The 26,437-nt window shown below is 43.8% G+C and overlaps 1 protein-coding gene across 2 annotated transcripts in view; it reads right to left on the bottom strand.

Moving 5' to 3' along the window:
- The window catches only part of fgf11a (fibroblast growth factor 11a), a 100,400-nt gene extending 74,604 nt beyond the window's left edge, over positions 1 to 25,796 (bottom strand). Inside the window, exons 1-2 of one of the 2 annotated variants that reach the window (XM_084343937.1) lie at positions 25,537 to 25,796; positions 24,002 to 25,158 (exon numbers count right to left, since the gene is read on the bottom strand). In XM_084343937.1, coding sequence (XP_084200063.1) covers positions 24,002 to 24,194 — 193 coding nt within the window. In that variant the 5' untranslated portion in view covers positions 24,195 to 25,158; positions 25,537 to 25,796. Of the gene's footprint in view, positions 1 to 24,001; positions 25,325 to 25,536 lie in introns of those variants that run through there. The other variant, XM_084343938.1, reaches the window with a different exon arrangement.
- Between the last annotated feature and the right edge of the window lie 641 nt (positions 25,797 to 26,437).

Below are 26,437 nucleotides of genomic sequence, written 5' to 3'. Positions count from 1 at the left end.
CAGTATGCAAAGGACCTGGCAACCGCCTCACAGGGCCACACCAACATGTAAAGCCATAATGACTATCGTCAGGCCGATCATTACTGTCATGCAACAGGGAGGCAAAACAGGACTAATTGCTTCCTTCTAAGTTCCCGGGAGATTCACTGTGTACAAAATGATGGCTTCTAGAGGAGAGGTGGGAGGGACGGAGAGGCAGGTTTTCAATAAGGTGATCAGCTTTCCCATGTTGCTTAGCCCTCTCTCTCATTTTCTCTCGCTTTGATTTAATTGGGAGGAAGGTAAGGCGGGCAGGAGGAGGCGGCGGTGGAGGGGAATCCTCAGCCATTTTGTCTATCTAATTGCTGCGGGTGTGGGAGTAGGGTTTTAGTAATTACAGTTAAGTCAAAGCCCCTTAGGCTGCAGGAGGATTGAGAGCAGGGGAGGCTGAGAAATGTGGAAATGGAAAGGATATTAGACGCTCAAATTAAAGGAGAATAAAGGCTTTGCAGTTATGTCAAAAATCACCTCGCCACCATCTGGTGCACCGTGGAGGTAGCCTGGAGTGAATAACAAGAAGGTTAAATAATCATACTACTGTTGCTTAATTAAAAACGATAAGTCGACTAGTACCTAGTTTCTACTGCAAAACACTGTTGTAGCTCAGGCAGAAATAGCTAGGCTGCTTTAAGCTGAACACAGCTATATCTGGCTAACTAGCTGCCATGCTAATATAGCAAACACTCAGGAATTCAACTCAGATGAAACTGAGACGGTAGAGCCTTGATTTCCTTCAAGAGGAAGAACTCCGACTGCAACAGAATGGAAACCTTTCTACAAAGTTAAGCTAATTCATCTCAGTAACTCAGCTGGCCTGTGAGGTGTACCTTGGTGGCACTTTAATGTTATATCAAGGATATTAAAGGATATAAAAAGAATAAAGACATCTATATTTGGGTTGTTTTTGCCTTGTTTCAATATATGCTAAACAGTAGAAAGTGTAGCCAGACTGTCTGTTTTAACATGCTCGTTAACAGAACAACACACAAGTTGAGCCAGGCTACTCAGGTGTGCTCACTTTCACTTTGACCTCCAGATAAAGTAGTTTTCATTTGCTAATTTTAGCTAATTTGTTAAAACGTTAGCATGTTCACAAAACCTATAAAGATATGCTTAGTTTCTTTGATGGAGTTCTGTTCAAAGATCTCAGCAGTTGCCTACCAACACGGAACCAACATGGCCGTCGCCACGTGTTATTCATGGTACAACTCAAACGGGATTGGTCGCCATTCACTACCACACATTTTTTTTCTGAAATATCTCAAATCCCATTGTGGTCCAATGGAGGTGGAGTGATGTTCCCTTACAGTATATGGATGTAAAAGGACTCCTTTCAATATCCATAATATCCAGCAATAATCAATAATCATATTGAAAAGCGAATGCTGTAGTTGTACAGCATGTGGACTTCTTGACTGAAGTTATACTGCAAGTGTACTGACATGGTGTCTCATATTTTACAACCACCATTATATACTACACAGACTACTCTGGCAAATAAACACATAAGGGACTTTAAGGCTATGTTGCCAGGATACATTTACCATTATCAATGTACATTTAGGCCCATTCATTCAACCGTGTCTGGCACTGGACTCTGGCAGTGTTCTGCAGGTGATGAAAAGTACTTGTGCTTTTGGACCGATTACAATACCACAGCAAATAGCCTGTTCTGATGTATAAATTCAGACAAACATTGTGTGAGTCCACAAAGTCATTGTCAGTGGACAACCTCCAGACTGTACATCATGTTGACATTACAGATTACAGTGCGGGCGCTGTAGCTCGGGGCTTCCAGGGAGTAGTTGCTCCAGTGTCCAAGGCTATAAGTAAAACCTGTGAGTATTCTTAAATTGAATGGCAATCCCTTTTTAAATGGCATCCACCGAACAAAACACCATGTCAGCGTAAAATACATTTCCACAGCGAGCTTTCACTCTCGTACGTCTGTTTCCGAACAGCTTTTTGGGCATTTTAGTCCAGAAAAGCTGAAGGTAATTTTCATTTTAACACACTATCGTTCAAGGCAGCGACTGTGATGGCAGCAGAGAGTAAAGCAGCACGAGCTCCGCTTCATCTGTGCACGTGCCACAAGTCCAATAACATATTTAGGATCAATCTCTCTCTGTGGAGAGGGGAATAAATTCACAGCAGCAAACTCTCCTCTTGTTTCTTCTTTACCGCTCACCGAGTGTTTCCCCGAGTGACGCCCCTGCACGCAATCCCCGGGTCCCACTTCTTCACTCGCTGAACTTCACACGTGTTTAAATGTAAACTGTGATCCACACACACATGCTTGAACTTTCTATGTCACATCCCTCTCTGACATAAGCACTCCCCAGCTCCCTGACTGACATTAATCTAACATTTATACTTCGGCTGAAAGCCTCGCATAACGCTACACAACCCTGAGGGTGTGTGTGTGTGTGTGTGTGTGTGTGTGTGTGTGTGTGTGTGTGTGTGTGTATTGGTCTGAGCTGGTTAATATTTGAAGCTGCTGTGTCTAAGGCTCGAGTGTTCACTTTACCTTGACATGTAGTGGGCGGAGGAGTGCTCTATATGTATAAGTTACACCCAGCTTATCCTGCTGTATAATAGGTACACTTCACGGTGGCTTCATTCCACGTGACGCGGCTTATTAAGGTCCAGCTCACAGCCTTCATTTCTGTAAGAACAGCAATCTGTAAAATGTAAACTTTTTTCCCCCCCAAGTCCATATGCAACCTTTAAGCCCATTAGTCACCCAGCTGGGGGACAAGTTAATGGAAAGTACATGTAAGAGACCAGTTGCCAATTTTTCAACGATGTTTCTTTCCAACAACATTTAACAAAATGTTTATATTCTCTGTCATTTGCGACTTAATTTCCCCACTGTCAATGTTGCTTGACGTGTCATTATTAGGTATTTTTTCCAATAAAGTATATTTACTCCCAATCCTGGCAACACAGAGTCTGATTACATTTTTATATTTAACTACATTTTAAATAGAATCTGACAAATTAGGATACCAGCTGCTGATTAATAAATCTGACACAGTTTACTTTTCCACAAGCTACTTCATCTAGAGGTAAGGTTCAAAATATTAAGTTGATCAGCTTAAAGGTCCAGTGTGTAGGATTTAGGGGTATTTATGGGCAGAAATATTATGTTTATAAGTGTATAATCACCTGAAAATGAGTTACCTTAGAATGAGCCTTGTATATCTACAAAAGGAGAGGGTCCTCTTCCACAGAGTCAACCATAGTGCAGCGCCATGTTTCTACGGTAGCCCAGAATGGTCAAACCAAACACTGGCTCTAAAAAGATGCCACTGTATCCAAAACACTTTCTGACCTTTAAATCGCTGATATGATATGACTGAAAGTTTGACAGGGAGAATGTGACGAATGAAAATGATCTGATGCAACTGGCTTGAAAGAAGACGTACCACCCTGTTAACAGTTCACGTACAGTTGTGTTACTGAGCAGCGGTTCATCCCTTGCTCACAAGTACAGCTATAGTAGACTTTAATAGCTACAGGTACTCAGAAGAGCACCGGCAACAATCCATTAAAATATGGCTGGATCATCCCAATATCTGCTGATGATCGGACTTATTATACTGTCCAACAAAGTAGATGCTAACAAGCTAAGAGGTAAGCAAATAAATACAATCTATTTGAATGAAATAAATACGAAATTAAGGAAATTAGAGCAGTATGATATACAGTATTTACATAAAAATGGCATTAAGTGAATTGTGCTAATATTTGTGTTAAATAAATACAGTAGTGATGATGATAATACTTTCTTTTTACACATTTTGAATGTTAAAATCAATAACCAAAATAGCAAATTTGAATCAGGGATCACTTTTCACACTTTGTCTGGATAATTCAGTAGTTTGGCACAGTCTTCTTTAACTACATGAAACTTGCTTAGTGTCATAGTGAAGCAGTAGAAACAGTACAACACATCCTCATACATGAATGACAGAACGTGTCATTTGCCAATGACTCCCAAAACATCCTACAAGAAAATTCTCCAAAATGACATATATGTCCATTTCAGAGTGTCAGTGACAGGCATACCAGACAAAGGCATAGTAAAGATTGTGAAATGGTTGCAGTTTGGTCAGGTGTAGGCATCAAAACCACTTTGTTAGTTTAGGGTAAAGATAATGGTTTGGGTTACAATAAGTATTTTAGCTACGACACGTACATCATGTAAGTTCATTACTACACAGCGTTCTCCTGGGTGAAGGTACTGCGGTTGACCTTCCAACTCGACCTCCACACAGACTTTGTTGCTCTTTACACTAAATCACCTGACTTCCTCCTTTGCTTCCATCATAATCACTACAACCACTAGAGGTCTCTGCCTAACAATACATTTACATATGGGCTCTTGCACTGATGACCTACAGTGTGAAGTGTTAACCCTTACCCTGGAGAGGACACGCCACCACGTGCAACCACTTGTTTTCACATGACCACGGTTTTCAGAAAAATCTTGAATTCAGAAGAGACACAGAATGTGTTTCCAAGGTCAGTAATAAATCTGATTAATTTACATGTGATTGTATGTACACTTGCTATAACGTAGCAGAAGTAGTAGTATATTTCCATTATGTGCTGATTATTTAGATTTAATTCTACATTTACATTTTCTACTTCTTGTAATAAAGTTAATCCTTCCATTAAAACACAACTATATGTTGAGCAATTAATACATAATGCTTATGTGTGTGGTGTCTGTGCGAGTGCGTGGATGTGTGTGTGTGTGCATTGACTAATGCAGCGATACTGTCATTGAGGGTACAAGGGCATCGCTAAAAGCCCTCTTTATGCAAATGGAGTGGAGATGACAGTGTGTATGTGTCACAGGCAGGACATATCTCATAATGATAACTTATCTCAGCCAGCAGATACGCCTGATATGGAATATGAGACACACAGACACAAGACTGTGCCTCCCCTCCACACACACACACACACACACACACACATGCACACAATTACGCATGATCTCCCGCTCCCTCGCTCGCTCCCTTTCTCCGCCTCTCTCTGTTACATGGAGTGCTCATTAACAAATTTATTAATGGCCTCTTAATTATGTCTGCTTATCTTCTTCTAAAGCACCGGCGCTGCCCCCAGACTCCAATCTCAGCTGAGCTACACACACACACACACACACACACACACTCCAACGCTCACACATAGTATGTACATATTTACATAAAACCTTTCTCACACACTCTATATACGTAACTTATATATGTGTGTCTCTGCTGCTGAAACTTCATTACACACACACACACACATTGAATTACTGACATTTTTCAGACTACATTATCTGATGAAGGCTCCTATGAGAGTCATGAATTGACTTCAGCTTCTTTCATTCTTTGACTCCCCCTCTCCCCTCTCCCCTGCCTCACCCCACCTTTCTTGATATAATTGAGCACTGCTGCTAGCTTCATCTTTCCCAGGCCTATCTCTTCCCTCCTTCCCTCCATCACTCTTTACCTTTTCCTGGTATTTTCTCTTCCGCTATCTTTTCCCCGCCCCCCATCTCTGTCTTCCTTCCCTTCTTCATCCTCTCTCTATCAGCCCATCTCTCTGACCCTCTTACCTCCCTCCTCGCCTCCACCTATATGCCTCCTCCTCTCGTTATCCTTCCATCTCTCTATCACACCATCTCTTCCTTGCTGTTCTAAAGCTGCTTTTAGTTCTTGCTTCCTCTTTCCTATCTGTCCATCTCGCTCTCCGGCTCTCCAAGATATATCTGTGCCTGCTCTTCCTTCCTTACCTCCTTACCTTCTTACCTAACCCGCTTCTCTATTCCTACCGACTCATCAGCTCCTGCAGAGCTGCATCAGTCCTTCTTTTAAAATCAAACTGTGTAGTGAATAAAAAAAACTGCGATCCTCCCCTTGAGTGTCCTGAAATGTCATTAGTGATGATGAAAAATGACCTTGTTTGAACAAAAATTGTTCAAATAAGGTATTAAGGTAATTACATTAATTATATTAATCATATTGATTAATAAAACAACTAATATTTTGCTAGTGAAGCATTGAGTGTACTAAAATGCACTTAAAAATGTACTTTTATAGACTTTTTAAGAAGTTGGAATGTCTCTCTACTGGTAAAATTACAGAAAAATGATAAAATAATCAAAGGATGTTTATGCAAAAGTACATGACACAATCATTAAAGAAGCATTTCATTGCATGCTAAGTTGAAAAAGAAACCATCAAGTGTTAAGTGTAAAAAATATTTACCTGTTATTAACACACACAATATAGGATGCACAAACACACTTGCATTTGATTACTGACTAACAACAGCAGCCTTTCAGCAGCTGTCTGTACCCATGATGCCTTGCTGCACCCTGACACAGATGGATAATGGTCGTCATTTTCTGTAAAACAGTGCAAATTGCACACCATCTCTTTTGACGGCGGCTAAGTGTACAGTACACACACAGGTATGAACGCTACACTCTCTGGACAGTTTCGGTAAGACAACACACTCCGCTGCTGGTTGTGCTTTTGAAACCCCAAACCCAAATAGAGATGTCCTGATATCACAGCTGTTTAAAGTAAAAAAAAAAACCTCCTAAACTGTCTGGTTCAACAAGAGCTGACAAAAAGTCAATACCCTCCACGGGCTCCCACTTTGTAAAAGAGACGCCTGAAAAATCCAGACATGGCAAGCTGCAACCAAAATAGACTTTCATCTAACCGCTGAAATACTCCAAACTGTCCGACTCATGCTCAGTCAAGCGATGCTCAAAACTACATCTCCAAAGTGTCGACGTATGCAAAACTGGATAGCAAAAGGAAATCTCGCCACCAACTTTAATGATACTAATGACCTGTCTTCCCCAGACCTCCTCACTTGTTGCATCCCACTCTTTATCCCCTCCATCTTTCTCCTCCTTTTAACCTCTAGCTGGAGGTCGGACGTCAGTCTTTCTCTATCTGCTCCAATCACACCATCTCCTAATTCACTACTAGTCCCCGAGAGAGGGAGAGAGAGAGAGAGAGAGAGAGAGAGAGGAGCGGGTGTTCCACCTCACTGCACATGTTTCTTTAAACTGTGATATGTGAATTATTTACGTCCATACACTTTAAATGAAATCAATGGTTTCTTTTTTCACACATTCTTCTTGTGGTTACTTGACAGAAATGGCAATATATTTATAGAAATGGTTGGATGTGGATGTGTTTTTTTAATGTAAATCACAATGTCTCAAAGTGCTAAATGAAAATGGTGATGAATTGAACACAAAAGGACTTTGCTGACGGTGTGTGGTAAATGTAAATGTATTTACGTTCACTTGAATCAAATCAGTATCTTCTGGCAGCATGTAAGTGGTAACACTTAGAAACACACTGTACATGTAGCCCAACAACCAGACTGAAGCTTCATTTTGCAGCCCTGTACAGCTGCATCAGTGTCTATAATGTGTTATTAGTAGTCTGAGCTCATTTTACATCATTGATCACATAAAACATGGACAGAGTTTCAGGATCTGAAAAGAGTTAAGCCAATGCAGAAGTGCCCTAAACCTGCATTCTGTCTAAAGAACGCTGGTTTCAAATATAAGTCTGATTGCATGTAAGCTTATGAGGAAATTACCCTACTTGGCACTTGATTTATCACCTCAGTGAACAGTTTCCTGATGAGTTTATGGTCTCAGTTGCTAATGACAAGTCTTCTTCAATACAGCATGATGTTCATTTTTTAAATTGTGCTTTCATTTAGAGTAAAAGAGAGAGCAGGGTGTGCCACCTTGTGACCGTCAAGTCGCTACCAAGGCACATTCTCAGGTCCTCAATCAGATCCAGTCTGGATATTCTCCTCAGCTCCACGCTCTTGTTCAGATATGATCGCTCAGGACTCCAAAAAACCAAGATGGCGACGGCCGACAAACTAATCTACGACTTCAAGGTGAGTTTACACTTGTCTTGCACTCATCTATGGACAGGTAAAAACAACAACATACAGTTCATTGTTGTTACTGTTCGTTTTGTGCCTCTAAGATTATTTGCACGTGCCTGTTAAGAATCACTGAAAAATACATGCATTTCATGAAGTTACTATGCTATTGTCGAGGTTCGTTTAGAAAAAACTTGCTTAGGTTACGAGAAAGATCAAGGTTTGTGTTGCAAAATGTACTCTGTTAAGGTTCAGGGACCTTCGTCATCACTGTTACAAAAATAATAATGTGGTTAAGATTATAGAAGGATCACGGGCCAGTATTTTGTGACAGTAATAGACTATATTTTACTGAAGCTGACCCTGAATAATCTTTCAGTTTGCTTATTTAATGAAAACTGATGGCTGACTTTAAAAAAAAAAAAATAAATAGGCTGAAGACGAAATTAGATTCAGGGGAAAATAGTGACGGAGGCTTTTCTGAAAGCAATTTAAACTCGCATACAGGCCGATGGACGCAAGCAATAGATTAAATAGATCTCTCTCTATCTCTGTCAGTGCCAGGTGCTAAGGCTAAGATGGCATCCTGCCACAAAGTCCCCGTTCTGGGGAGCGGAGGCTTTGGCAGAGTCCGTCCTGCTGGAACCGAACAGGCAGAGGAGTTTAGCCCTGGGACTGTATTTAGACCGGGGCGGGAAGCTCATAGGACGATCACGAGCCGAGTCGTGAACGTACAAGAGAGTCTCACAAATCAAACACTTTACAGTAGCATACATGAGTCCGTGATGGACCTGTCTAATTAGGATACAGCTCTCTGAATACAGCTTGTTCTCTGTCACATCCAATTTCAGCCACTGAGTAGCTCTACCTCTCCGTCATCATTATCTGCCCACCCCCATCGACTCCAATGTAAGCAATCTGTCCCACCTTCAACATAAATTCTTCTCATATATATATGATGAACTCCTGACATTGAAAGATACAGCCAAACCTGTGATGCTTCAATAAAAAATGGTGGTTAAAAGGATTGGGTTATCCTCACATATTCTGCATTATACAGTGTGTACATCTAGAGCCTGTTTTAAGTCGTGTCTTTAGGTTAGAATCAGACCTTCCGCAGTAAGACATGTTGAAATGATGAGCCTCGATTTAAGAGTGTGACGTGAATTTGCGATAGAAACTGAGTTGAATGAGTTATGTCATCTGGTTTCATTATGAGGATTTAATGCTGCTGCCCTCCATCTATGCATGTCCTTAAATGGATTACACGAAACACACTGAACCTGAATACATATGTTAATATATCCATTTATGCATGGAGCATGAATTAAAGGCGCAAGCGGTGGATGTTCTGTAGATATGAGTCATCGGCGTAGACAGCATCATGGGTTTGAATCTGTCTTGTGACCTTTGTGAATGTCAGCACCCGAGCGGCGCTCCATCCCGTCACTTACCACTTCAAAACGTCTAATAAAGCTGAAATGGTTCAAAAATAATGATGATAAATATCTGCGAATGGCTGTCCTTCATGGCCTGGTGGCCTTAAGGGGCTTACAACGTCTCAACTTGCAAAGATTTCAAGCAGTGCTCCCCTCCCTCTGTCCCTCCTCTGCCTTTTAGCTGCCTGGTGATGGCGTGATTCGAACGTGCAGCATGAAGCCGTGAGGTTCATAATTGGACATAAGTTGAGTGAGACGTCCCACTCTCTCTCAACATCTGTCATCGGCTGTGAGGCAAGACAAGAGTAAATACGTACAATGACCTATATGAGCTGTAGGATGACAAAAATGATCTTGAATACACACATTTGCAAGCTACAGATTCAGCAGCTGCATGCATTTCATGTAATACAGAAGACAACAGCTGGTGTCACTGTGCTCTGGATGTGTAGTCCCCAAGTGGCATCTTTACTTGTTTGCTGTAATACTGTCTAATAAGCTAATGAATTTTGAAGCTGATATTTTGAGACACAGAAGACACTGTGGTCTCTTAGTTACCCACCGTTATACTGGTGAAGCTGAGGGTGAGATATGACTCCCCATATTTTCTTGTCTTTTTGGCTGTCAGGTAGCTTTTCAAGAAAAAAGACTATCATCATTTCTGCTACTATAAATGCCAGTTCAGTACAAAAGTCATCTTTTCCTTTATCTAATTGGTTTTCTTAAAGGGGTAGATAGATTCCCTTCTAAAGAGTAAGTTCTGCCACTGCTTCCTCCACTGATGTCACTCAGTGGCTAAGTTGCATTCTGGGTAATGAAGGCACCAGGTTTTGAGGAAGAAGAATGCATGGAATAATACAGGTGATATGTCTGGTTCTGCTGTATCGCTTTAGATCATTTGTTTTTCAAACTATAAAGAGTCCAACAGTGTTCCAGTGGACTGCTTGTCAAAACCTGGTGCCTACATTACCCACAATGCAGCTTAACCACTACATGACATCACTGGAGGCAATTTTATCAGATTACATGCAGCTTCCTCTGGAGTCACAAAAGGCTTTATACTCTTTTTTTTTTTTTCCTCCGGATCAATGTTTTTAGATCACACTCTATTGGACATTGCATTCTTGATGCATTCTGCATTGATACGATTGGAATAAGTAGACTTTCTTTTTTTTTTTTTTACCTTTATTTACTCTACACATAGACAGGCTAGCTACGCTAATGAAAAGTATCCCCATTATGTCTTTGGCTGTCTGCTACCTGCTCTGATCTGTCAATGTGCTTTGTCTTTAAAGAGGACTTCATAAATACATTTGACTTGATTTGCTTCCTTCTGTTGCCTTTGAAGGTGCAATATGTAATGATCACATGTTGAATTCATACTCCAAACAAATAGGGGGCAGCATATCGCCAGAGAAACTGCTAACTGTTGCTAACGGTGACCTCGTTAGCTCTGTTAGTCGTACAGCTAGCAGGCTGGACTGAGAGCTCCGAGTGGTATTATGAGATATCACTGTGACGCAATACAAAGACTTTTCAGGCATCAGAACTCTTATTTCTTCACATTCTTTTGATAACTTTAGTTTGTTTTGAATGTTTTTATACTGAAATTCTTTCATATAGCACCTTTAAACGTTTTGACAAGTTTCACTCCTGTTCTCTTGTGTCTCAGACATGGCAGTTCTTCAGTTGCCTTTAATGGCCCCCAGTGGGTACACATGTAATTTCAAAAAGCACCCGTGGACCTCTATTATTAAAATGCACTTGCAGTTACCATCAGTGTCGCAAAATTGCCCAGGACTGAAATCTTAAAGATTGAAGCTTAAATAATCTGCCAGGTGGGTGTAATAATTTAGATTTTATTTCAGAAAAAATAATGAAAATGTATCTTGATATTAATCGAGGTATTGTTTAATGATAAAATCACATATTAAACAGGTTGTACAGTTTAAAAAATTCAGTATTACATGGTCTAATTAGATGTTATGACTTAATGCTAGACTTAATGAATGGCTAAGAGTGCTTTCTATCTCTGTCTGGCTCTATCTCTCCCTCCCTCCCTCTCCGCAGAGTGGGACTCTAATTGCATGATGGATAATTTAATGGCGGAGGTAAAGCCCCAGTTTTAGAGGAAGTTCTCCTCTCATCTGCACACAAAATCTCTTCAGAGAGTACAGCAGACATTTCTAGAGTCCTGTTCAAATGTGCACGTGTGCGTGTGTGTGTGTGTGTGTGTGTGTGTGTGCAGGGGGGGCTGGAGGAGGTAGCGCTCTGGCTCGTCTCCAGCTTTACAGATTGATGGCACATTAAAGTGAAGGACGCGTCACGCACCTGTGCTTGTGTACCACAGGGGAACAACACACAGGTAGACAGGGTGCTGCAATCAGCAAGGTGCCCCCCCCTCCCCTACCCAAACACACTCCGAGGTGCACGCACATGGGAATTTGCGTTGTATCTCACTCGTGTATTTTTCAAAGGGAGCAAACACATGCCAGATCCTGACACCAAGAACACATGCATGTGCTGTAGGTCCTGAGTCAAAATCTACACATGTGCTTTTGAAAGCGCACATCATGCCCAGAGGGGGTTGATACAGTATAGATCACAGCTCTGCCTGCACCGTGTCCCCTTTTATCATCACTCCGTGTGTGCGCATGTGTGTGTTTGTGTTTGTGTACAGTCGGTGTGAACAAGTGAGCAAATGTAAGCCCCACGCCTGTCTGTGTGATTTCTCTTCAAAACAATACAGCTGCGTTTGCATTTGTATACACTGATTGTGTGCCTGTACATTACGTGAATGCCCGGACTGTTATATCTGTTCAGTGTCTATACAGTAACATAATGGATTATCTCTATACGACCGAAACACTCGCCTCGGCTGTCTGTCTATAGGAACACGCAAGTTACATTATTCAGTGTTATTCATGTACTGGTTTGGGAACAGCACTTTAAGTACAGTAAATGCAGCATGCATGTTTAAGCGGTCCATGTGTTAGTGAAGGGGAGGGGGAGGACAAGTGGAGGGAACACAGGAAGTGGACGAATTGTAAAGAAGTGGGTACGGAGACAAGAGATAAAAACTGGGGCTTTAAATAAAAAAGTATATCAAGACACATCAGAGTGGGAAAAGTCAAGGTGGCACACTGGGATTGGTGTTAACTTCCCAAATACTTCCTCAAAACTTGCCAAAATCTTGTCCCATTAGTTGTGGCACATACAAATACTTGTGACATCCTCGAAACGTCTGTGTGTCTTTATGCGTTTGTTCCACCACCATAAGCTACATGAGATCCTCTAGATCTGCACTATAAAGAGCGCCATATGCTCCCATACAGTATAACCACTTTGATGTAGAACTGTTAAAGAGGTCATATTATGCTAATTTTCCGGTTCTTACTTTGACTTGGGGGTCCTTGCAGAATAGGTTTACATACTTTAATTTTCAAAAACCACATTATTTTTCTCGTATGGTGCATTGCTGCTGCACCCCTATACACACTGTGTCTTTAATGCTCCGTTTTAGCTACAGAGTGAGACATCTCACCTCTGTTCAATCTTTGGTCAGAGTTGCACATGCGCATTACTTAATGGGCAGGATGTAGACAATCAGAGGCAGAGTAGGGCGGGCCATGCCGAGCAAGGTAGTGTGATCTAAAATAACGCCACAACAGCAGCAGCGTAGTGTATATAATTTATAATAAATATATACAAATACATATTTATATAATGCTGTTACACAGTGATGCACATAAGTCATGGAAGTAAAGATTCGACTCCAAACCAGGTGTTTGGAGTCGAACCTGGATGTGAATGGATTAACATTTGTGATACACGAGTCATTAACAAATTACACTGCGAAAAGTTAGTCACTTTTTACATAAATCTTTGAGGCAAGCAAGAAAATACAGTATGTCTCTTTATAATTTTGGTGAAACAGCCCTTTAGTGTATCAGTCATTACTCTGACAGGTATTGATTTTTAATTACTGAAAGCACAACGAGCTCAAAAACTAAATCTTACAGTCAGTCCTCTGTGAAGAAAATACAATATATGTCTCAGCGATCCTCTAAACAAATCTGGCAGGTTTATACTCACTACTGTAAAACTAACAAACCATCTAGTTAACAGCTGCCAGAAGCTAATAACTGCAGACTGGAGACTCAGAACTTCAGTCAAATAGCTGCTGTACTGTATTCTCTCTGAGTTCATTTACAGGCTGCCTCTCCAATAACAAAGAGATCAACAGACAAATATGGGGCCGTGCTGTGTGCTGATCTCTTGGTCCACGGCACCTGTCAGTAAATCCTACACCGGCCCTCGGGTGCTACAGTCCGTGTGATCAAAGTAAATTAACACGTAATCAGATACGGACGCAAGCGGGAAGGCATGCGCGCGCAGACTTTTCCCCGTAAGGCCGGTTTATTCTCGCCGTTTGAAGTGTTGGAGGTGGTGTGAGAGTGAGAGGTGAACACACAAACACACACTCGACACACACACACTCAACACACACAGATGAATAGAGGGAGATGGATAAAAATGTCATATGATTTAATGAGTTTTCTTTTAGAAGACGATGTCACTTCGGTCAGGGACACTGTGGCTGGAGTTGAGGGATCAGAGTCTCAACTCATGACGCAGATCTGTGTGTGTGTATGTGTGTGTGTACGTGTGTGTGTGTACGTGTGTGTTCACTGCCGGTGTGGATCTCTGTGCCTTTGCGTGCCTCCATGTCTTGTTCAGGATCCAGCCAGAAGGCTTTCATGCTGTCTGTGTTTTCCCTCAGTTGTGTGTCTGCCTGTATGTGTGTGAGTGTGTGTGTGTATGTGTGTGTGTGTCCTGTATCCCTAGACTTGCATGTCACACACGTCCCGCACAGCTCTGCACACAAACCATGCGGCAAATTGATTACATATAAAATGCTAATGCTGCCTTTACTATCCTCAGCATGTTAATATTGCGGTTTAACTATAGGCATTGATTAAAGGGGCAGTGCGCTGTTTCTTGGGGGGTTTTTTTGACATTGAGGAAAGCAAGGTTGGGTTGGTGGTGGGGGGGGGTGTGCAAGATGCTGACTCGACGCTCGCTCGCTGGTCGTTTGTTACCTGGGTCTCTCAAGACGGTGAGCCCCGGCGGAGCGGAAATTATCTGATGCAGAATAAGATGTTGAGCGTTGAGAGATAAACGTGTTTGCATGCGTGCATACATGCTCTGCTGTCAGTGTGTGTGTGTGTGAGGCACGACCAGCCGGAGGTCATTTGAAGAGCAACGACACCCTCTGACCTCGCAGCCCTGCTCTCATTACACTTTGGTGTTCTCAGTGCCGTGCCGTGCCAAGAATGTGCCCAAGCAGCTCGCCCCTCATTCCTACCAGGGCACTGCAGCCTTCATAATCCAAACAACAACAACACCCCGACACTCTCACACACAGCTCACACACAGGCAAACTTTTATCCCACACTGAAGTACAGCAGGGACACACACACACACACTCAGCGCACCAGAAATATTCTATTTTGTCTGATAATGATGATTGATGCCCGTCCAAAAAACGCTCCGCGGCAAAGCAAATGGTGGTCGGCTCCATAAATCAATTGGTTGGGAGGGGCGGCACTGAAAGCCCACATTGATCATCTCACAGGCCAAATGTTAGCATCTCCAAATCATTTATTCCGGGCACCATTTCATACACAACATCTGCCGCACTGGCAGAGACAGAGGGCGGAACCTGTTACAGAACAACAGAGGCCGCCGGGCTGCTGGTGATGCACGGCGGAAAGCACGTGGCGACGATTCTCTCTCTCTCTCTGGTGATTGATGGGGGACGGTCAGGTCGTCTGCGGCTAATGAGCAAAAGATGTGAGTCTGCACAATTTAAAATATTAAAGTAGTCTTGGTGCTCCATGTGACAGATGATTACCGTAGGGGGAATTTGCTAAAGTTGTCTCCATTTTGTCCAAGAAAGCCTCCCCGAGGGAGTTATCGGATCGGATCTACAGCGAGCCTGCTGCTTGATTCCTGAGACTGGGGTCAGAGAGGGAGCAGAGCAGAGGTGTGACCCGTTTAAATGTGCCACATCTTCATGTAGTCTGGTGGACCTCCACAGCGAGAACACTTTCAAAGTCCTTTCATGAGCATCCTTTCGGAAACAACGATGTAATGAAGCAATTTCAAATGCCCACTGGCTTGTAGCAGGTTAATTTACTGTGTTTTACTGTACAGCTGTTCGTTTTCTGCATCTTCACTGTTTCAGAGCAGGCAGCACGGTTTAACTCTTTGAACACCGGGCCGTTTCTGCTTGGGTTTCACTCCTTTTATCTGCAGGCTTACGGCACAGTTACTACATTATTCCTTAGCTTGCACTTGGTATGTGTAGTATACTATATGAGTGTCAGTGTTCAGAGGATACGAAGCCAAATGGATGAGACGTTCAGAGCCTTCAGTTCTGTCATAAACTGACTTGATAGTACAGAATTTTAATGGAGTTCTTCAGTCAATTGTTCCTTTTTTACTCGTTTGTCTTTTTGGATGATTATGCTTTTAATCGTGCTTTGAGGGACGTAAACGGGAGCTGTTGTCGAGTCAGTTTGGGCCGTTTCAGCCCTCGTTATCGCCCTTTAGTTTAAACAAAAGATACATTTGGGCAGAAATACGCACCCTGCAGTCATTCAGTCTTAAGCTGTGCAGACGCTGTTAGTTTCTATAATTCGCAGTGCAAGTTTTGATTGGCTGTTTTGTCTCACAGTCACAAATGTGTGACGTCAATGCTGACACTACACAGGTCAATCAACCGCTCCCAGTGTGGGCGCTCGTGCTGAATGTAAAGTAAGAACCCCCATCTGTTTTGTCCATTGACAACAATAAGACTGCTGCGTCCTGAAGAATGTCAAAGGCAGCATTACTGCAGATCTACTATATATGGAAAGCCATACAGAAACAAGAAGAATACGGAGCCATGGATGGAGAGGAACAGATGCAGACATTATGGTTTACCTGCTGCAGAGCTCAGTTTCATTTCTGTCTACAGTCTCGTAACATGTCAAATACTACTGCTACAACAGGACAGCAGCCATGTGGTTGAACCAAACTGCTACAAGATGGCCGACATGCTGGGCGTCCATTCGATCGTCTGACAACCAGACCATTGATCATTCAGGCAATTAATCAGGCACCCTGCTCAAACGCAACATCAAACGACAATCCATCTGGCGTGACGTTTGGCCTGAATTAGTCAGGAGCGACCAAATCGAGGTTTAAATAAAGTTTAATATGTGTTCAAGCTGCAGCTGCCATTAGTGTTGGTGTACTAATAACAGCAGTTTACAAAGTCGTTTCCGTTTCGTACACTTTCAGCCCCAGCGGAAACCTGGCATCCAGCCAACTGTTCACGTAGGGCGTTCACACAAACTGATTGGTCTTTCTCACTGTCAGTCGACACACGAATAGCCCTGGTCCTCATCAGAAAAGCAAGCTACCATGCTTGTTTACAAACCCTCCTGGTCAGTGGCGGACTCAGGATGGTTGAAAGGCAGGGGCAAGAAAAAATAAAAAGGGCATCAGACGTATACGGTGCCAGTGTGCATCATGTTTTATCTACTATAGGGGCGCCCAAGAGGGCACCAAGGGGGCAATTGCTTTTCATGACGCTTTTGTAAATAACGCTGATTTTATTGACCCTTCTGATGTCATAAAAAAACAGCAACATGGTTTAATTTGAGTAATTGTTTCTTTGAGTTAATCTAAGTTGTGTTTAGTCCACTTTAGTCCAGTAGCACCTCACAGATGTCACTGTGAACAGTTGGATTACTGTTCTGTACCGAGCTTTAGCTAGGGTTGAGTGAGAACTCAGCAAAAACAAGTATCTGGAATAGATAATGCACTTTATGGTATTTAAGTATCACCTAAACAAAATGTGTCAATATCAATAGGTGATACTTTATTAAAAAAATATATAAGTTTATTTAAAAAAAAGCTTGTTTTGTTTACTAAAAAAATAAAACATATCTATTCCAGGCTTAAGCCCTGCCTGCTCCATGTACGGATACAGATACAGATACAGATACAGATAATGGTTCTCTCACTTACCCCCGCTATCGCATTTGACAGCGTCACAGTTCTGGGCACATTCTGTTGATACTTTTATTTAACTTTTGAACATTTTCAATTAAAATTCACACATAATGCCCCTTTAAGTACGTTTTCATGATTATACTTAAATACTTTTCCTTAAAGGAGATCTATTATGCTCCTTTCCTTCAATGTTTTATATAATTTTTTTTCCACGCCAACAGAAGCTGCTCTCTCCCACAGAAAACACTGCTCCTGAAACGCCTCGTTAGTAGTCCCACCTTTAATTCTGTGACATCACCATGTCACACATTTGCATAATTTAAGCCTAGCACAGCTTAGCACAGCTGCTCTGTTGTTGTTAGCAGTGCTGAGTCAGGCATGTATGAGCCGACCAATCAGAGGAGACTGGGTATTTGGTGAGGGGGTGCCTTAAAGAGACAGGAGCTAAAACAGGGCGTTCCAGACGGGGTTCTCATATAGTATGAAAAACCTGTTTTTTGAGCATTAAAGCATGTAAACCTATTCTTGTAGTAACCCAAAATAAAACTATGAACCTCAAAATGAGCATAATATGTCTCCTTTCAAGAATCTGAATACTGTCTGCATCACTGTAAGATTCACATCGGCGTCCTTCTGTCTCCTCAGATGAATCTCCATAGCAACATGACGCCGCTCCAAGAATACACACCAAGAATGAAGGAGAACAATAGTAAACAAACTCCAAAACTGAGTGATTACAGTTGCACGCATAAGACGCGCATCACGCTCGCTGCTGATCCAGTAACAATGGAACCAGGGTTACGTAACATGGCAGCACAATACCTCCGGTATCTCTGCTATTGTAGCACCCAGTGACTAACTGACTGGCCCAAAGACAAGATGATTAGACACCATGGGGAAAATACGGCGAGCGTAGGGAGACAGGCAGACACCGAGGGAGGGAGAGAGAGACAGTTAAAAGAAAGCCAGATGTCCTTGAGAAGATAAGTGAGTGGTGTGGAGGGGGGGAGACAGGGAGGTGAGATAGAGAGAGAGGATGTAGGATGGATTGAGAGGATAGAGGAGAAAGGGAGGACTGATAAAGGAGAGAGTCAAACAGAAAGAGAGGGAGCGAGAAATATAGTCCTCCCCTGGTGTAGCCCGTCCAGAGTGTCCGGCCTACGAGGCAGTAAATCGCCCCAGTCAATGTGTGCTCTCCAAACGCTGCCGCACATTATTGATAAATCAGTGTGTGTTAATGAGAGGAGCTGGTGTGGCCTGATGAATCACGGCACAACAATGAGCCACACACACACACACACAACCTCACACACACACACACAGCCTGGTCGAGGTGCCTGCACTGACTGCTGTCACACCGTCATTTGTCTCCTCCACGAACGCACACTCTTCTTCTTCTCCCACACACACACACACACACACACACACACACACACACACACACACACACACGGACCAATTGGATGAACACTTGGCCCCCGTGCTGCAGTCACAACTGCGAGTGTTTTTCTATCCTGTTAACAGAAGAGAGGAGGGCTTCCACAACCGCTCCAGCAGGCAGTCAGAGGACAACAAAAGCTATTTTGGTTTGCGCTTTGATATCCAATAGGCGGCTTAACATCCTCATTAGATCATATCAGCACCGCACACACACACATAAATACACACACGCGCAAAGCCATGGCGAAATTATCTCTCTCCCACACTCCCTACGTATCACGAAATCTCATCATTTGTTTGTGTTTGCGTGTGTGTGTACTGATTTATTAGTTTGTGCGAATGTGTGTTTTTATCTATGCAAGAGTGTGTGTTCATAATTATAGATATGTACTTGTGTATATCTGCGCTTGAAAGTGTGTGTGTCTGCTAAGGCTAGCTTGTGTGTGTGTGTGTGTGTGTGTGTGTGTGTGTGTGTGTGTGTGTGTGTTTGTGCAGGGCGAGCTGACCTTGTTATAAGCTGAGTGGGCTGTAGTGCTGGGGCATCATTAGTATGGGTTAGGTGAGGGTTAGAGGGTGTGTGTGCGTGGGTGTGTGTGTGTGCGTAGAGGTGAGGGGGTGACAGAGTGGGCAGAGATGCGGGTTGACAGTGTGAGAGAGGAGGTAAGGGGGTCAGGCCGGGACACGCAAACACACGTCACCACCCCACCCCGCAGCATCCTTCACTTTTACGCAGGTAAGGTAGCTGATGTTTGAGGACACACACACACACACACACACACACACACACACACACACGCCGTCCACACACTCGTTCTGAGTGCACCTCCTCTCCTACAATAGCCTCAAGTGGCCTTCAACAGACACAATGCAGTGGCGCACAAGCAGACAGTGTTAGATGCATGATAACATCTACACACACACGCACAGAAACACTTGAGTATTTGAGGTGCCATCAGTTCATCTGTGTGCAGTGTCACAACATACTGGACTACACATGAGGTGACCACATTTTTAGAACTGGGCCACAGGAGCTTAGTCTCAAGGTTTGAACTCTTATTGAGGTGAAAGGGAAAAAAAAGTGTGATTGCTTTTGCTTTCTGTTGCGCGCCAGGGTTTCACAGGGACAAAAATATGTCCCGAAAGGACAGAACCAAACAAATACCTTCAACCAAGTATGTTCAAGAAGATGTGACAAGAGTTCATAATCAAGTGATGCATCAGGGATTTCATTGCTGTTTCCAACCTATGATGTTTGTTTATGTCTTTTTACCATGTGCGTTGACATTTAATAATGACCCCAACTGGAAGTCACTGCTGCTATTCTTGATTCTTTGGACTATCTGAAAGAGCAGAGCTATAAAAACCCAACGCCTTTTCAATTGAAAAGCACATGAAGCCAAAGATGGCACTTGTATGACATATGTCCCGTGCCTTCTCCTCAAAAGCCAATTGTCTGCTTTATCAAAGCCAAACCGGCAAACCCGTCAGCCAATTATGTTGTTGCACGATACGAGTGCACAGCTGAGACTTTCACATCGGTTTCAACTGATTTGGTCCGGCTGCAGTAATAGGAGGAGAATATCAGACTAATGCACGTGATTACCAAGAGAGGTGAGTTTTCGTTCAACTGCTCTGGTGGGATGGGCTGACAACGTCACGTCACGACACTCTGTATTGAGCTGTAAAAGAAGTTGGTGTTGTGCATGAGTAGTAGAAGTATATCCTGTGGGGGAAAACAAAACTGATGGGCAACCATTAAAAGCCTGAAATAATTACCCAGTTGCATTTCCAAGATGGCTGCCAAGTAGCGAGACTTACCTAAGTGGAATTTGGTAGAGTTGTGTAACAGTGAGTTACAGCAGGATGAGTGAGGGCTTTTATACTTGCTAAATAAAACCGAATGCTAAAAACAATAACTTGTTTTAGGGTTCCCGTACTTTTTCACTTGGGGCACCAAAACCAAAACTTAATGGTGGCCCACAGGCCAAAAGAAAACACCTTTTGTATTGTTTCATTTCCGGGGAAAATGGCACAACCATGTTACCTTTATTGACCGACTTATTGAGTTGGTCCTTTCTCAGATTATAAAAAATGATTAATAATTAAGGATCCTAAAAAAGGACAGGTCATATTACAACTGACAACTGTTAAACCACTGACCCAGAAAGTAGCCTGTTGGTCTTCCATGATAATTGGTGTAACCTGCAACCTGAGGGTGATCGTATTGCTTTGGTGCTGCTGGGTGTTTCTACTGGGAACTGACTTGTGGCTTGTGACTACACATGTTGTCATAGATGTCATTTGACATTTAACCGACATGCAAAAATAATAATGATCCTTAATGCCTTCATTTATAATACTGACGTGCTGTCCCTGCAAATTGTCATATTTCAAATGTGGTGTTGGTCCTGCATTATAAATTAAAAGCCTCTACAGGTACTGATGCTGGAATATGTCACACTGTTATCAGTTGTCTGTGGTAGAATCTTTATTTATTTATAAGCCTCAGGTAGTTCCTAGAATCTTATCGTCGCTGTTTTTATTTTAAACTGTTTACATATGAGAAATGTAAATTGGGAATCTGTGTTTGACAACAGAAGCCAAGAGAAGGCAACCGTAGCTAAAGGAAGCCAATGCTACAATGGAAGCCATCAGAAAACAATGATAACCAACCAAAACACAAGACAATGCGAGAGACTATAAGCCCCCGGATGCAGAATAAGCCAATAGCAGCCAAATGATGCCAGTAAAAACAATGGAAGCCAGTTGGAGGCAATGTGAACGCAAGCTGTAAGCAGGCTGCTCTGAAGTCCTGCCAGGAGGAGGACGAGGAGGAGGTGGAGACTACGGCTCAAGAATATTCTACTCGTTTATTTCTGGCCAGGGGTCAACTGTGGCCTCGGGCTGAAGCTCGGTAAAGGAGGGAGAAACTCACACATGAGGAGAATACATACTCACATACACCAGCTAGCACACACACATTCATGGTTAGGGTTCAGCGGTGTCCTCCATATGCTGAACACATACACACACACACACACACACGTAGAGACTCCTTGAGAGAATGATGAAGACGCACACTGCCACACACAGGCACTTAACACAGACCCCTGTAAATCACAACCTGAATCGGTGAAGCTGGCGACGCCTCTCTAACCACAGTCTCCACACCTCGTCCCACGATTACCATAATAAATCCATAAACGTGTGAGAAGCACTGACGCCATTAGAGTGGAAATGGTTTCAAACAATGGGCACGATGCACGCGTGGCCTTTTCCCAAAGAGCTGGCACTGCCACGACCTGTCCGACATATTTTACAGCCGTAATTACAATGTAGAGAGCAGCCGCCTCTATGGCAGATGCTGCTTTCAATGTTAGATGTTCCACACGTAATTATCATGATGAACTTGGCACATCGAGGTAATAAATATCACAGAGCGCACACACACAAACACACTTGCATGGGAAGGACATGCACATACTGTACATGGATGTGCAGGAAGGTGTGTGGGGAGAGGACAGGACACACACATGCAGACTGGTGAGGCGAGGACAAACTCGTTCAGGGAAAACACACATGACGATACACACTTACTGTTGTATAGATGGACCAGGATCTATGTGACATGTACTACTAAGTTTAAAGGGGCACTACGTAAATTTGGAGAAGAAATTCAAACTCAGAATTTTAATATTTACAATATTAATGAGGTAATAATACAAACTCAGAAATACTAAAAAAACAGTACAGAATCATGTTGTCCTTTAAGGTCGGTTTGTTTATTCTGCTTATTCAGTCAGGAAACTGAAGCGAGTTTGTTTATTTAGCTTGTTTAGACATAAACAATCTGTCAATAAAGATCTTTCTCTCTGATTAAAATTTCACTCGAACCTTATCTTAAAAACTAGAAAGTAGAAAAAGCCTTTGTGACTTCCACAACAGCAAACATTGAATTCACAAGAAGCAAAAAAAGCCAAGTTTACTTTGTCTTTTGAAATAAAATGCTTGTTATCCCAAAAAGAAAAAAAGGCAAATTATTTATTATTTAAATCAATGTCTGAATGGAGGGCAAATAACCTAAGTGTAGCTCTAATATTACTAATTTAAAAACAAACCTTGGCACCAGAACGATCTGCCCTAAAAACGTACATTTCCTAGACTAACCCTAACCCCAACCCTAACACCTACGCTGGTGTGTGAGTGTGTGTTTTCACTGCTCAGCCCTGACTCCCTCATCTAAATTTAGAAGCGCATTGACAAACAGATCCAAAAAAGCTTCACCACAACCGCATGACCTCTGAGGAGCCATATTATCGTAAGGTGCCGACATTATAGCCATCATTAGGACATTATAGAGGAATTATTCTCAAAATTCTATTTATCTTTGGCTCGTAATGTCGAAAAACCATCACCATATGCAGCACAGACACACTCATCACGCAGATCAGCTGTCCCCGTCTCATTTAGCGTCAATGAATAATTTTGCAATTACATTTAACATGCAAACACACAAGACAAATTAGACCACACTGTGTGTTCACTTGCCTTGAGGGAAGCACAGGGAGAGTAATGGCCCCCAGAATTGCAAATGAGGCGCCTCTTGACATTTTTATATCATAGTAAATCACCGTATGTATGAGCCAACTTCGTTGTGTGCTTGCAGATTACCAGCATGTGTCTGGATGTGTTGACATGCACCTCAACAAAGTCATCACTACAGTCACAACACAGGCTAGGACATGCCCCTGGTCAGTGGTACAACTCTGAGAGTATTAAGCTGGAATTTACTCGTTCCATTTCCTGTACTACCATAAATGCAGGACATGCTGTTTACAGCTACCAGGAAGATGGGCTGGGATGTTTCCCAGATTCAGATTAAGTCCTGAACTGAAAATTACAGGCTGGGGATGTTCTCTATTGAGGCTTTACAGTTGAGGATTAATCTGTAGTCTGGCAAGTCAGCCATCAAAATCCAGTTATCCAGAACAGGCAGAAAACGGAGCAAAGAAGAAGGGAAGATGAAGACGGTGTAGGGAGGAAGGAAGAAACGAGAGATTTTAATAGGAAGGCCTGTGGGGACTCACCTGGTCTTTTTTCCATTTTTCTCCCTCGACTGCCACATAGTCGAACCTTCGATATTAATATGAGGATTTGCTTCTGGCAGAGCGACTTGTTGCTCTTTGGGCAAGGCTTGCGCTTGCTGGCGATCTGCCGGTTTGCCTGGGGGTCCTTGACCTCCCTGCGCTGGCGAATTAGGGAGCTGGCGAGAGCGGCCATCTTCCCAGCGCTGACCCTGCCGCCCCCTCACCAGCCTCTGGCGGCTCGGTGGCGCCCAGGTGTCGGGGGGTACCGTGGGCCACCCCCCTGCCCACTCACCCAGGGCGACGGAGCACCGCTGAGGGAGGGGTGCAGAGCGGAGGAGGGGGCTTCTGAGGATGGACCAAAGCAACGAAGGGCAGAAAAAGAGGGAGAGGAAGGGAAGACGAGGAGGAGGTGGAGGCAATAAGGGTGGATTCCTGAAAGGCCCACCCCTGACAAACTGACAGCTTGCTCCCGTTGGGGTTTGGATTGATGATGGATACCCTTAAATGTCCTTCTGGTTGTTTGTGTTCTGGTAGGGAGTGACGTTCAAGTGAAGCCTTGATACGTCACTGTTCCTCTGTTGGGACAAGTCATGTTGCTATCCACCCAGAAACCAATGCACTGTAGCCGATGTCACTCCAATGCCTCTGACCCAGTCCGGTTGTACCCTTACCTCCCAATGCCTCTGTCCCAGTCCGAGTGTACCCTTACCCCCTTCCCGGCGCTCCAGTGAAGTTTGACTCAATCCTGTCTGAAAGGGTTCAGCATCACAACCCTTCGTTGCATGATGGAACCAGACCCAAACAAAAATCCCGTCAAGTCCTCTTAACCCGCTCAGTCCCGCAGATCAGAAGCCAGTATCGATTCAGTGGGTTGAAAAGAATTCTGAATATCAACTCTCCAAAAATAACAGAAGTGACACTGTTGAGGGACACACTGCAGCTCCTTTCCGTTCTGTCCCTCACCTGTTAAAATGTCTCTATCCGAAACAGCGACAGAGAAGTAGAAGAAGAAGTGGGGACCGTCCGACCTGAGGTATCAGCTCCGCAAGCTGGGAAGAGGATGAAGGGATGTGGACGGTCGCTGCCGGACGGAGTGCGGCTTGTTTCCTCGCTGTCTTTCAAGCTCTCCTGGCATCACCCTTGCGTTCACCCGCACCCTGAGAGAAGAAGGGAAAAAGACAGGGGCTTGATACATCCAGCATTTCCCAGAGATAGAGGTGACATTCATGAACGAGAGAGCGCGGGGATAGAGAGACAGACAGGGACACAGAGAATGAGGAGAGAGAGGGAGGGAGGGAGTGCAGTGAGTCTATCTATCCCCTCTATCGGATCGGGCTCTCCAACTCTCTCGGCAGCGCACTACACCACAGCGGAGCGCAGCGCTGTGTCCTTCAGCCACGCATGCCGCCTCACAGCTGGGAGAACGAGGGATGAATGAATGGAGGGAGACAGAGAGGGAGGGAGGGAGGGAGAGGAGATGAGGTGAAGGGGAATAGGGGATGGGGGGGTGGTGCTGGCAGGTAGCCGTGCCTTACGGTAGATGCTGTACCGCCGCTGCTCATGCGAGAGTCTCCACTGGTGGGTGACAGTAGTCCGGTCTGGTTCTGTTGAGTCCAGCTGCACAGCGCGTGTCCATGTGTGTGTTTGAGAGAGAGAGACAGAGGAAAAGTCTCCGAAGAAGAAGGCACCTCTCAGCCTCAGCGCACACGTGTGAGGGAGTGTGTGTATGTGTGTGTGTGAAGGAGCGGCACAGTGTGAAGGTGTACGGGTGTGAGGGTGTGTGACAGAGGCAGCATGTGCGTATGTGAGTGTGTGTGTGTGTGTGTGTGTGTGTGTTCGCTCTCTCGCTTGTCCCTGTTCACAGTGCATTACCGAGAGAGCGCTGGCAGCGTGCTTTACATGCTCTCTCTCTCTCTCTCTCTCTCTCTCTCTCACACACACACACACACACTCCCTCGCTCTCCCTTTCACTCTCTCTCTCAAATCTATTTCCCTAAACCCTCCCCTTTGCTCCTCACTCTCCCTCCCTTTTCTCCTCCCCCTCTGTCACTCTGATCCCTCCTTCGCTGTCTGCGATTCAAAGTCCCTTCCTCCCCCTGTCTCCCCTATTCTCTTCATCACTCCTCGGGTACCGTAACCAAGCCAGGCTGGGCCGGGCCGGGCCGGGTCAGAGCTGGGGTGCCCCCGCCGGCCCACTTTCGCCCTCCCACTCTTCCGCCCCCATGCCACCATCTCTGATGTGATGTTGGCTTAAAGAGACAAACTAAGCGAGGTTGTCAGTGCTGTGCTCTCAGCTATGACAAGGACGTATGGATGCCGGGACACAGCCTGAGTCAGTCAGGACCTTGCGTCACTGCCGACACATCCATCCATACATATTTTAAAGGCATCCGTCAGTCACACAAACACTATCACATACACAATACACAATCAAGT

This window comes from Pagrus pagrus, assembly GCF_965226575.1.
Source record: "Pagrus pagrus genome assembly, chromosome: 22".
Taxonomy (NCBI): Eukaryota; Metazoa; Chordata; class Actinopteri; order Spariformes; family Sparidae; genus Pagrus; species Pagrus pagrus.
This window is presented reverse-complemented; position numbering and strand designations above follow the sequence as displayed.